At 41.6% G+C, this 14023-nt stretch overlaps 1 protein-coding gene across 1 annotated transcript in view; it reads left to right on the top strand.

Annotated features, from left to right (window-relative positions):
* Positions 1–14023, top strand: part of PCCB (propionyl-CoA carboxylase subunit beta) — a 95162-nt gene that overhangs the window by 33085 nt on the left and 48054 nt on the right. Inside the window, exons 7-9 of the mRNA XM_005889896.3 lie at positions 7169–7277; positions 9917–10037; positions 11634–11715. Of these exons, the coding sequence (XP_005889958.1) occupies positions 7169–7277; positions 9917–10037; positions 11634–11715 (312 nt within the window). The remainder of the gene's footprint in view (positions 1–7168; positions 7278–9916; positions 10038–11633; positions 11716–14023) is intronic.

The raw sequence follows: 14023 nt of genomic DNA, 5'->3' as shown, positions 1-14023 counted from the left end.
GAACTAGACATGGAACAACAGACTGGTTCCAAATAGGAAAAGGAGTATGTCAAGGCTGTATATTGTCACCCTGCTTATTTAGCTTATATGCAGAGTACATCATGAGAAACGCTGGACCGGAAGAAACACAAGCTGGAATCAAGAGAAACACAAGCTGGAATCAAGATTGGCGGGAGAAATATCAATAACCTCATATATGCAGATGACACCACCCATATGGCAGAAAGTGAAGAGGAACTCAAAAGCCTCTTGATGAAAGTGAAAGTGGAGAGTGAAAAAGTTGGCTTAAAGCTCAACATTCAGAAAACGAAGATCATGGCATCCGATCCCATCACTTCATGGGAAATAGATGGGGAAACAGTGGAAACAGTGACTGACTTATTTTTCTGGGCTCCAAAATCACTGCACATGTGTACTGCAGCCATGAAATTAAAAGACACTTACTCCATGGAAGGAAAATTATGACTAACCTAGATAGCATATTCAAAAGCAGAGACATTACTTTGCCAACAAAGGTTCGTCTAGTCAAGGCTATGGTTTTTCCAGTGGTCATGTATGGATGTGAGAGTTGGACTGTGAAGAAGGCTGAGTGCCAAAGAATTGATGCTTTTGAACTGTGGTGTTGGAGAAGACTCTTGAGAGTCCCTTGGACTGCAAGGAGATCCAACCAGTCCATTCTGAAGGAGATCAGCCCTGGGATTTCTTTGGAAGGAATGATGCTAAAGCTGAAACTCCAGTACTTTGGCCACCTCATGAGAAGAGTTGACTCATTGGAAAAGACTCTGATGCCGGGAGGGATTGGAGGCAGTAGGAGAAGGGGACGACAGAGGATGAGATGGCTGGATGGCATCACTGACTCGATGGACGTGAGTCTGAGTGAACTCCAGGAGTTTGTGATGGACAGGGAGGCCTGACGTGCTGCAGTTCATGGGGTCACAGAGTCGGACATGACTGAGAGACTGAACTGAACAGTGTGTATCTGTCAGTCCCAAACTCCAAATTTTTTCCTCTCCCTGCTCCTTCCCCTTTGGTAACCATAGGCTTGTTTTATTTAGGGGTCTGTTTCTGTTTTGTAAATAAATTCATTTGTATCTTATTTTAGATTCCACATATAAGTAATATCTTATATTTGTCTTTCTCTTAGTCCCTGGTGACTCAGATGGTAAAGAATCTGCCTGCAGTGTAGGAGACCCAGGTTTGATTCCCGGGTTGGGAAGATCCCCTGGAAAAGGAAATGGCAACCCACTCCAGTACTCTTGCCTGGAAAATCCCACAGACGGAGGAGCCTGGTAGGCTGCAGTCCATGGGGTTGCACAGAGTCAGACATGACTGAGGCGACTTAGCAGCAGCAGCAGCAGTATTTTATTGTATATATGTAGTACATCTTCTTTATCCAGTCATCTCCTGATGGACATTTAGATTGCTTCCATGTCTTGACTGTTGTTAATAGTGCTATTATAAATACTGGAGTGCAGGTATGTTTTCTGAGTTAGAGTTTTCTTTGATTATATGCCCAGGATTCCAGCATAATGCTGGATTCCAGCTCCATTTGTTGGAAAGACTGTTCTTTCTCCATTGAATGGTCTAAGGATCATTGTTCAAAACCACTTGACCAAGTATGGAAGGGTTTATTTCAGGGCTAATTATTCTGTTCCATTGGTCTGTATGTCTGCTGTTATGCCAGTTCCACACTGTTTTGATTTTTATAGCTTTGTAGTAGGTTTTGAAGTCAGAAAGTGTGAGATCTCCAACTTAGTTCTTTTTAAAAATTGTTTGACTGTCATTCTTTTATTGATTCAATTGAGATGATTTGGGTTATTTTTTCCTTCATTCTATTAAGGTAGCATATCACATTGATTAATTTTTGTCTGTTGACCCATTCTCAAATTCCAGGAATAAATCCCACTTTATTATAGTGTATAAACCTTTTAATGTACTCCTTTGGTTTGTGCATATTTTGTCCAGGATTTCTATGTGAATATTTGTAAAGGATATTTGTAATTAAAAATAAATATATTGTTTGCATGCAGAGTCTCTTGAGGTTCCACATCAAGTTTAGGATGGATTTTTCTGTTTCTTCAAAAATGTCATTGCAATTTTGATAGGGATGACATTGAATCTGTACATTCCTTCTGGTAGTTTTGACATCTTAACAATATTGAGTCTTTCAATCCACAAACAGCTGTCTTTTCCGTTATGTCTTCTTTAATTTATTTCAGAAATGTTTTGTAATTTTCATTGTACAAGTTTTCTTTTTTTGCCTTTTTGCCTTATTCCTAAGTGCTTTATTCTTTTTTCTTGTTTTTGTAACTTTCTTTTCAGATTTTTCATTGTTAGTGTACAGAAATGCAACTGATTTTTTGATGTGTTAATTTTGTATCTTGCAACTTAATTTGTTCATTCTAACTTTGTGTGTAATCTTTAGGGTTTTCTGCATATAAAATCTATGTCGTCTGCAAACAGATAATTTTATTCTTTCTTTCTGATTTAGATGGCTTTTTCTTTTTTTTGGTTGTTTTGATTAGGTCTGTGTTGAATAGAAGTGAGAAAACGGGCATCTTTACTGTGTACCTGTTCTTAGAGGAAAGCTTCTAATCTTTTACCATTGAGTATGTTAGCTGTAGGCTTTTCGTATATGACCTTAATCATGTTGAAGTAGTTTCTTCCTAGTTTTCTGAGTATTTTTATCATGAAAGAGTGTTGAATTCTGTCATGCTTTTTTTGCATTGAGATGATCATGTAACTTTTTTCTTTGTTTTTTGTTAATGTGGTGTATTAGATTGATATTGGTGTGTTCAACCATCCTTATATTTCAGGAAAAATTCTTCTTCATTTTGGCGTATAATTCCTTATAAAATATTGTTGGTTTAGATCCTCTAGTATTTTGTTGAGTATATTTATGTCAGTATTTATATGGGATATTGATCTGCACTTTTCTTGTAGTGTCTTTGTCTGCTTTGGTATTAATGTAATGCTGGGTTTCATAGAATGAATTAGGAGATACTTCCTCCTCTTCAATTTTTTGGAAAGAATTTGAGGGGATTGGTGTTTAATCTTTCTTAATATTTGGTAGAATTCAATGGTGTAACCTCTTGGTCTTGAGCTTTTATTTGGGAGGTTTTTGATTACTGATTGAGTCTCCTTACTAGTTACAGGTCTATTCAGATTTTCTACTTTTTCATGATTCGGTCTTGGTAGTAGGTTGTATGTTTCCAGGAATTTGTCCATGTCATCTAGGTTATCCAATTTGTTGGTATAGAATTGTTCATAGGACTCTTATAATAATCTTTTTATTTCTTTAGAATTAGTAGTTATGTTTCTACTTTCATTTCTGTTAAAAAAACTTTTTTGTCTTGGGCAGCGCTGGATATTCATTGCTGCATGTTTGTTGCTGCACGTGGGCTTTCTCTAGTTGTAGTGAGGTGAGTGGGGCTACTCTCATTGTGATGGGTAGGCTTCTAATTGCAGTGGCTTCTCTTACTGAAGAGCACAGGATCTAGGGTGTGCATGCTTCAGTAGTTGTGGCTTATGGGCTCTAGAGTGTGGGCTCTGTAATTGTGGCAGGGATTGAACCTGTGTCCCCTGCATTGGCAGGTGGATTCTTAACCACAGGACCGCCAGGAAAGTCCCCCCACTTTCATTTCTGATTTTAGTAATTTGAGTCTCTTTTTGCTAAATATTGCTAAATATTTGTCCATCTTGCTAAATATTTGTCAAGTTTGTTGATCTTTTTGAAAAACCAACTTCTGGTTTTACTGATTTTTTTTTTTCTCCCTCTATGTTTTCTATTTTTCACTTATCTCAGTTCTAGTATTTATTTCCTTCCTTCTGCTCTTTAGGTTTAGTTCTTTTTTTCTTGTTAAGTTCTTTAAGGTGTAAAGTTGGGTTCAGAACTTTCTTAGTGTAAGTGTTTACAGCTTTAATTTCTCCTCTTAGCACTGTTTTTGCTGTATCTCATAAGTTTTTGTATGTTTTCATTTCTTGATATTTTTAAATTTCCTTTTATTTCATCTTAGTCCATTGGTTGTTTAAAGAGTGTGATGTTTAATTTCCATCTATTTGTAAGTTTCCAGTTTTCTTTCTGTTTCCAGTTTCATTCCATTGTGATCAAACAAGATAGTTTGTATGATTTCAATTTTTAAAAATTTCTTAAGCTTGTTTTGCATATGACTAACATGTAGTCCATCTCATGTAATACTTTTGTTTACCAAGCAGATTCCAGTTCAGTCAGTTGTCCCAAAAATGTCCTTTATAGCATTTTCTTTAGTACAGGATCCATTTCAGGATCACATATTGCATTTAGTTGTTATATTGCATTAATTTCCTTTACACTGTGACAATTTCTCAGATTCTTTGTCATGACATTGAAGGCTGCAGAATGAATTATCTCATAGGTTGTTGCTCAGTTTGGGTTTATCTGGCATTTCCTCATGATCAGATTCAGATTAGATATTCCAGACTGTCTACTACATTAGTGATATTGTCTCCTGCTTAGATGATCACATCTGGAGGCAAGTGGTGGCCATCTGCCCTTCATTGATGATATTAATTTGATCATTGTTGAGGTGTTGTCTGGTTTCTCCACTGTGTAGTTACTGTTTTTCCTTTGTAGCTGATTCTCACTGGAAAGATGCTTTGAGGCCAAATAACTGTTCCACGTTATACTTTTGCTCCTTGATTAATATCTATCGATTATTCCTGTCCAAACCAATCTTTACAAGGTGGTTATTTTCCAGCTCCACCACTTGCTTCATATTAACTGGCATTCTACTTTAAGGAAGAGCCCTGCATTTCCTGGGCATTTATTCATTTCACTGACTTAATATAGGTTTATGGATTTCAGATTTTACTGAGTGGTTTATAATCCATTACTATCATTATTTTGATGCTCAAATCATCCTTCCCTTAGCCAGTGGGAGTTCCTGTAAGCTGGCTTCTGTGCCCTTTTGATAGGAGAACCAGTTTCAAATGAATACTTTATGGATAGTGTGTTTAAGTTCTTGAACCTTTTCCAACCCTGAAGTCATGAAGATACTTTCTGTTTTCTAAAGGCTTTTTTATTTTGTGTTTTATATATTCATCTAAAATTGGAGTGGCTTTTACACATAGAGGCTAATTTGATTTATTAAAAAATTTTTTTTCCAATACAGGTACCTAGGTGACATCTAGCCTTATATTGAAAAGAACATTGTTTCCTGCTCTGTAATGTCATTTATGTCATGAATCAAGTGTCCACATATCAAGAGTGTTTATTGCGCTTTCTCAATCCTTATTTGCTTATCTCTGTGGCAGTCAGTGTGATACTATCAATGACAATGGCTTTATAATAAATGCTAATATCTGGTACAACAAGTTGTTCCCCCTTATTTTCTTTAAGTCATATGGATATGGGATATTCTTGACCCTTTGCATTTCCACATATTTTACAACTTTGAGATATAATCGATATATGGTGAACTGTACACATTTAAGTTGTGTAATTAAGAGTTTTTTGATGTATGTTTATAGCCATGAAGCTATGACCACAATTAAGATAATGAACATAGCCATTACTTCCCAAAGTGTCTTCTTGTATCATTGTAATTCATTCTTTCCTACCTCCCAGCCCTGTCCTCAGGTTCATCTGCTTTTTATCACACTAGATTAATTTGCATTTTTTTATAATATTATGTTGATATAAACAGAATCATACAAAATGACATTTTACAAAATAATATTTTGTATGTACAAAATATGTACAAAAAGTATGTACTTTTTTTTTCATTCACAGTTTTCTAAAAAACTGAGTCTTTGTTGCTGTGCATGAGCTTTCTCTAGTTGCGACAAGCAGGGCCTATTCTAGCTGTGGGTACATGCTTCTCATTGTGGTGGCTTCTCTTGTTGCGGAGCGTGGGTTCTATGCATGTGGGTTTCAGTAGTTGCGGTCCTTGGGCTTAGTTGCAGGACTAATTTTCCGGGACCAGGGATTGAACCTATGTCGCCTGCATTGGCAGGTGGACTCTTAACCACTGGACCACTAGGGAGGTCCACTGTGTACTCTCTTTTTGTTTGTTTTGTGACATGGGGCTGGTTTCATTCACTTAGGATAATTATTTTGAGATTCACTTGTTGATGGAATTGGGCTGTTACTAATTTTTGGCTGTTACAAGTCATGCTCTTATGAACATATGTTTGAGTCCATGTGTAGAGTGGAGAAGAGAGACCTCTCTAGCTAGGCCATTCTAGCAAGATTCCAAACACAGAGCCATAAAATAAAGATTGATACACACAGGTAATAATCTAAGCACTGATGTCCTTTACATAAAAACATCTATCCAGTAAGAAAATAGGCAAAGAACATGAACAGTGAGTTGACAGAAAATTGTAGTAAGATATTTATTGCAAGATTGCTTGCTATAGCAAAACTCTGGAAACAATCTAAAAGACCATCAGTAGGTGACAGCAGTAAATATGTGATACGTATTTTACTATCCTCATGTGGAATGATCATCAGGAAGTTCCAGAACAGTGTGTGGGGCACTGTGCTAGAGAGAAAATAAGAAGGAAAAAATATATAAATGCTCCCATATGCATGGATGTCAGAGAAACTGACAGCAGTTGCCTTTGGGGATGGAAATTGGAGGCCTGGAAATAAGGGCTGGCATGTAGACTTACATTCCACTGTATCCCCTATTCTGGTTAAATATTTTATAATATGTCTTTATTATCTTTAAGTTAGAAACTAGAAACCAAAGCCTATCAGTGTCTCAGAACACCAAACATTGATTATTATCATTATCTCCAGATGGCTTCACTTAAAGTGACTGGTTCATTTTAGGCGAGCTGCAGACCAGTGCCTTTCTTCATCTGTAAATAAGGTGATAATAGTACCTAGGCTTTAATGACAGAGTCTGGTGAAGTGCTTAGAAAAGTCCTTAGTGCATAGCAAGGTCTGCACCAGGGCCGCTTGTTAGGGTGTGGCCCTACAGATGAGTGACCCTGAAATGTTAGCTATACTACAGGTCATTCTGCTGAGAGAGAACCAGGCAACAAAGATTTTTTGATGGCAAGGCAGGGAAAACATGGCTCTTTACTTTGGTTAGGCATCTGTGAGCGTATCCTAACCTGGTTCTGCCACCATGTCACCACCTTCTCTGAGACTGAACTTTCTGGAATTCTCTGGTTTCAGGACACCTCCTACTTATTCATCACTGGCCCTGACGTTGTGAAGTCTGTCACCAATGAGGACGTTACTCAGGAGGAACTCGGGGGTGCCAGGACCCACACCACCATGTCAGGTGAGGGGCCTTGAGGCTCACCTCACTGTCGTCAGACACGGAGAGGAGGCGTTGCTAGAGCTGACAGTCTGTTACAAATATCGCTTTATCGACAGAGTTTATTTGAATAGACTGTAGTGTGATGTATTATCTACAGATAGTAATAAATGTGGATTTATATCTCAAACTCGTTAACTAATGGGGTACTTCTAATGCTTTTCTAGTCTTTGAAAATGTTGAACTAACTAGAATGATGGCTGTAAGAATTATGATTCATGTGCATATAGTTGAACTTAAAAAATTGCATTTTGATGTGACTTTTTAAAAAGAAAATAATTATTTGGCTATGCTGAGTCTTAGTTGAGGCAAGCAGGATCTTTAGTTGTGGCATGTGGGATCTAGTTCCCTGATCAGGGATTGAATCCAGGCCTTCTGCATTGGGAGTGGGGAGTCTTAGCCACTGGACCACACCAGGGAAGTCCCTTGGTGTGGGACTTCTTTTACTCCAAAGTTGGGATATGTTTTAAGAGTCATCAGAGAAGGCAATGGCAACCCACTCCAGTACTCTTGCCTGGAAAATCCCATGGATGGAGGAGCCTGGTAGGCTGCAGTCCATGGGGTCGCTAAGAGTCGGGCATGACTGAGCGACTTCACTTTCACTTTTCACTTTCATGCATTGGAGAAGGAAATGGCAACCCACTCCAGTATTCTTGCCTGGAGAATCCCAGGGACGGAGGTGCCTAGTGGGCTGCCATCTATGGGGTTGTACAGAGTTGGACACGACTAAAGCGACTTAGTAGCAGCAGCAGCATCTTACCAGTCACCATTGGCCAGTGAGCACATGGTCAAGACCCGTGTGTTCATAAGCTCGGTCATAGCTTTTCACCTCCTTAAGGTTAAGTGTCACATATGCTGGAAGATTATCCTTTGCTTTCACCATTGAAAGATGCTGTTTATACACAGAGGCATGTAATTGGGAGCAGAGTATGAATCTGGTATTAGAGAAGACAGTTGTTGGAATAATGATTGGAATTCCATAATTCCTTGGCAAAAGACCTCAAGTTGTGAAAGTACTGCGTACCACACAGCAAGCAGTGTAACTGAAGATGGGAGAAATTGCCTCTTTGAGAGATTTCAGAGCATCGAGGGGCTGGTGGATGATCTGCACCTCGCTGTATTGTGCGTAAGGCATTGGGTCATCATTTGATTGTCAGCATTTCTTTCTTAGTGTACATATAGTCGAGGTATGTCTTAATGTCCGTGAGGTCTTAACATTTGATGAAATCTGCTTAAAAAATAAAAGTCAGATCTCTTGATTCCCCCTACCCACAGAAGTTGTTCCTCCCCTATCTTGGGTGGGGGTCACCTTGACACACCCCTTTTTCTCACCCCTGAAAGAGTCCTTTCAGCTCTCTGGCCAGCACACTTCTCACTGCTGACCCACAGCTTGTCACATTCCTATCTCAGGGCTCAATTGGCAGCAGTTTTTTTCTTACTGGAATATAAAATAATGTTGCGACTTTTTTTCCCCTTTGTTTGTAGTCTTGATTTTATTTTAGATTTATAGATCACAGTGCAGAAGTTCTTAAATTAAAACCATGATTGGAAATTAACCATGGTGTTTTCAAAAATGTATGTATTTATTTAATTAGAGTATAGTTTTATAATGTGTTCATTTCTGCTGTAGAACAAAGTGAGTGTGCTATATGTATACATAAATCCCCTCCGTTTTGGATTTCCTTCCCATTTAAGTCACCACAGAGCACTGAGCAGAGTTCCCTGTGCTATACAGTAGGTTCTCATTGGTTATCTATTTTATATATAGTAGTGTCTATTTATCAGTTCCAATCTCACAATCCATCCCACCCTAAATAATGCTGAGTCTTGATGGAGTCTTAGATTTGATGAAATATGCAATTTTTTTCCTGACTGCAATGGTATTATATGTTTATAGTAGACAATTTAGAAACTATAGGAATAAAAATCACTAGGAATTTTATACCCAAAGATAAACACCATTCACTTTTTGGTTATACCCTGCAGTCTTTTTGTGCAGATGGATGTGAGTATACAACTGCATACTCAAACACAGGTGTATAATGTTCATTTGTGGCCTGTTTTTTCATTTGACAGCTTAATGTAATGAATGACTGTTTGTGACATTATATTTTCTTCTATAACATAATTTTAGCTTTAAAAGCATCATTTGGTATCCTGAATCTTAGGCTCTTGGGCTGTGTCTGATGCACTTAGCTCTGTAGTCTTAGAGTAAGACCCAAAAGATGCTCTACATGCATACACACATATATATATATATATATATATTTTTTTATTATTTTTTTAATAGCTTTATTGAGATATAATTCACATAGTGGGCTGCGTTTGAGAGAGGGGCCAGGGGAAACCCCAGTGACTAGGTGATATTAGGGCAAAAACTTGTATAAGGAGTGACCTCTGTAGGGGTGTAGATTCAAAGCAGAAGAAACAGGCTGCATAGACTGAGGATCAGCCTGAAGGCATGTGGTGGGGTGCCATCCTCAGTGGAGGCAGGCAGCAACAGGGCTGTCAGCCGGCCTGCCCTAGAAGGGGCAGGTGGGCATGAAGCTGTGTCTCTGGGCTGACAGGCGCCCTGGCTCATCACATCCTCCCTGTCTTCTCAGGTGTGGCCCACAGGGCTTTTGAGAATGACGTTGATGCCTTGTGTAATCTCCGGGAGTTCTTCAACTACCTGCCTCTCAGCAATCAGGACCCAGCTCCTGTCCTTGAGTGCCATGACCCCAGGTGAGTTGCAGGTTGGAGTCCTTCTCTGGTCCCCCTGCTCTGGCTGGATCTCCAGGATCTGCCCTGGTGGGCAACTGGAAGTAGACTGTGGAGTGGAGTCAGGTGTAGGCATGGTGGTGGCATGTCTGGGTACAGAAGCCAAGAAAGATATCATTTATTTATTAAAATTTTTTTTCTTTTAGAGTTTATTTTTGGCCATGCTGTGTGGCATGCGAGATGTTAGTTCCCCAACCAGGGACTGAACCTGTGCTCCCTTTAGTGGAAGTGTGGCGTCTTAACCACTGGACTGCCAGTGAAGTCCCAAAAGATTTTATTTTTATTTTCCTTTTTCCTCTCTGTAATACCTGATAAGTAGCTTGGGAATAAAAAAAATGGGGCCCCAAAATATTATTTCTGGCAGTCTTAATTTGTTCAGAATTGAGATAGATTTTGTTTGTTTGTATTAACATGAAGTAAATCAGTGTGAACTGATACAGACAGCGTGCCCTTTAGGAAATGTGCTTATGCACACTTGCTTGTGGCCAGAAGCTGGGGCAGCCCTAGGGAAGGCCGTGTTGCTGGCCACCCTGTGGAGACCTTCTCCACTTTCCTTCTTGCTTATTTGGGCCACTGTCTGATGTGGGGGCACGCCACAGAGTAAACCAGACGCCCAGCTGGGGAACCACTGCTCCAGACCTCTGGCGGCTTACTTCTCCACTTTGTTTCCTCTCTGATTTTGAAGCGCTCACTTGGCTTACACGACTTCTGCAGAAGGATTTGAAATTGTGCCCCTTGAGAAGAAGCCATTTTCAGACCCTCCGCTGTGGGTGGACCTGGGCTCCCACCTTCTGGGCTGTGTCTGGGCCAGAGTTGCTCTGAAGAGTCATGTCCCCAGGACCCCTCCCTGTCTGCCTGCCTTACTCCTCAGGGGACCCGACCAGTGGCCCACTGTGTGTGGTCATGAAAGGGAGGGTGGTCACAAGGCCTAGAGCAGTGGGCACAGTCTCCTTTTCCGAGCCTCTGCACTGTGTGTGGGTTCTCAAAAAGTTTAGGGCATCTTTGAAGGTGTTACAGACCAAGGGCCTACACATGTCTGAATAGCCTGCTTTGGCCCAGCCATAGCTGCTTTCTCTTCAGTCCCAGGGAAGCTGTATGTGTCTGAGTAAACAGCGAATGAACAGTAAAGGAGGCCTTTGTTACTGGGTGGGGTGATGCCCAAAACCCCAGCGTGGGAATTGTCTTGTTCCCACAAGACAAATTGGACGGGCATTGTCTTGTTCACTACATGTCTTTTAGTGCCCTGTACAGTCCCTGGAATGTAGGAAGTGTTCAGAGGATAAATGAAGGCATCACCACATTTAGGGAAATAAGCTTGTTTTTTCCCTCTAAATGAAAATGGGAAGATCTTCTGGGTTAATATCAAGCTCAGGTTCATTTTAATGTGGTGGTAGCATAGGAATGTATCTTTGGGGACTGCTTTGCAAGCCCAGCAGAGACAAAATCAGTCCAGCCCCTACACACTCTGTCTCCCCCGTTTCCCTCTCCTATCCCCCACCACCCACAGAAGGCAACCGGCTCTTCCATGTTGATTAAATCTACTTCTCTTTCTACCCAAAGTGACCGTCTGGTTCCTGAGCTTGACACAATTGTCCCTTTGGAATCTACCAAAGCCTACAACATGGTGGACATCATACATGCTGTGAGTCCCACATCTGTTTGTCTGTCTGCTGGCTTGGCAGTGTGCATGTCCTGGTGCTTTGGCTCAGTGAGGAAGTGCAGGACCCACACGCCTTCAGAGCAGGCACCACAGGCAGGGCATGGGGTGGCGCAGAGCCAGGGCACAGAGGAACATGTTGTGGGAAGAGTCAGCGGGTGTGGCCACCCTGCTGGCTTAGATGGACCTGAGGGAGGGGCAGCACTTGGGCCAGCAGAGCCCAGAGGTCCTGAGCTGGCACTCTGTGGGGCCATGTGTCCAGAGCCTGGAGCTGAGGTGGGTTGACTCTTCACACACTTCTGTTTGGGGTCTCATGCTCAGAGGGCGTTTTGTTTCTCTAGAGAAAGGAGAGTTCACGAGGCATCCTGTGACATAGTTGAGGGACATGTTTGTAGGTCTGAGGAGCACAGGAGTCCTTTGTACCTTTTTCTTGGTGTAGTGGGTTCCTGGCTCATTAAGTGAAGAGGACAGTGTTGGAGTGAACTGGAGGCGCCTGTCCATGGCCATTGTCTCCCTCCTTCCTGTGTGCTTCCCTGTGTGCTCTGAGCTCTCAGCTCTTCTTGCTTAATTCAGCCCAGGTGGCTCTGTGGGGACAGCCTCTCCCAAGGCCCTGGCTCCCCCAGGGACCTGTTCCTTCTCCCCCGTGCTGTGGGAAGCCGGCGTGAGTCAGCAGCTGATCCTTGTTGCCGGGATCATTGCCTGCTGAGCACCATGTGAGCCCTCTTCCTCCAGCATGCCCTCCTCTGACCTTGGCCTTCACTACTCTCTGCACCTCACAGTTGTCCTGTCTGTCTCTCACTGTCTCTGTCCTTCCCTTTCTTCTGGAGCCCTCCACGCTTTCTGGAAACTTCCTTCCTGGCCCAGCTTGGACTCTGCCCTGTTCTTAGTGACACTGTGATGGACAAAACTTTACCTTGGCAACCTCACCTCCGGGTAAGACATTCAGAGAACAAAAGCATACCCAGCGTGGGTAATTTTAGGTCCAAAACTACAGTGAATAAGGTAAAATGGGATCTTTGTTATCAGTGCCCCGATTCTCCTTTGATCCTATGGAGCCCCATCCCTGGTTCAAGGCTGCAGTCATCTGCCCATCCACCCGTGTTGCTAGCCTGCTGGGGGGAAGCCCTGGAGCCTTGCTCCAGCCTGAGCTGGGCCCTCGGTGTGCCTCTCTGGCCCCTGGCTTGAATATGTGCTGTGAACCTCCCCTCAGCCCCTGGTCTTATCTTCTTCACTCTTCCTGATCCAAACCCTAACTTTCATGTCTACTCTGCACTCGGATCACATGACATTGGCATTTCCTTTATGGAGAAAATTAAGAGCATCAGGTTCCTCGAGCCCCATAGGTTCCATTTCTCCCCTCCACCATCCCTTCCCAACCCCCTACATCGTATCTCCCCAGGCTCAGGAAATGAGGTGCCTTCACCGGGGCTCCTTGCTTCATCCCTGTCTATCTGGCCTCTTGCTTTCTTACCTGGTTTGACTTCTCCCTCTCATAACTCTTTCCTCTGGGCAGTCAATGTGTTTGAACATGTATGGACTTCTTGTCTGCTAAAACGTGCCCCTCTTTACCTGTATTTCTGCTTAACTGCTGTCCACAGTCTTTTCTCCCTTTTTCCTTCATCTCCTCGTGTCTCTTCTTCCTTTATTCCTCTCTGGAACCTGGCTTCTGGTTTTGTCCCTCTGTTGAATGGCAGCCCTCCTGATGACTTCTCCAATTGCTAATTCCAGGGGACCAAGAGCATTACATGGGTATAGTTACAGAGGTAACCATTATTATTATTATTATTATTTTTTTTTTTTTTTACAATTACAAGTCTTCTAAAAACAAAGCAAAATTATGTAGAGTAGCTCAAATGCATCACATAGAGAAACAGAGAAGCCTCCCTGGTGTTCTCTTCCAGGCACTGTTTCCCCCTAAACCTTTCAGGGAAACCACCATCCTGACTTTTAATAGCATAGTTTAGTTTTTCTTGGTTTTGTATATTATAGGAATGGAGTCATGTAGTGTGTGGTCTTACCTGTCTGGCTACTTTGATTCAACATGACAATTGGAATTCGTCTGCATTGGTGCAGTGTATATTGTTGCCGTGGTTCTTCATCTTTTGTATGAACAGACCACAGTTTATCTACTGTTGATGGGCATTTGGATAATTCTGGTTTGAGGCTATTGCAAATAGTTCTGATATGATCATTCTGTTATATGATTTTGGCAAAAAAGAAAACAAAACTTTCGCGTCTCTGAGTCCATACTGAGAGTGGAAGCCCACATCACAGTCGTGCATACACGGAGCTT

The sequence above is a fragment of the Bos mutus genome, chromosome 1 (assembly GCF_027580195.1).
Source record: "Bos mutus isolate GX-2022 chromosome 1, NWIPB_WYAK_1.1, whole genome shotgun sequence".
Classification (NCBI taxonomy): Eukaryota; Metazoa; Chordata; class Mammalia; order Artiodactyla; family Bovidae; genus Bos; species Bos mutus.
The sequence above is the reverse complement of the archived record's forward strand: the minus strand, read 5'-3'. Positions and strand labels throughout refer to the sequence as shown.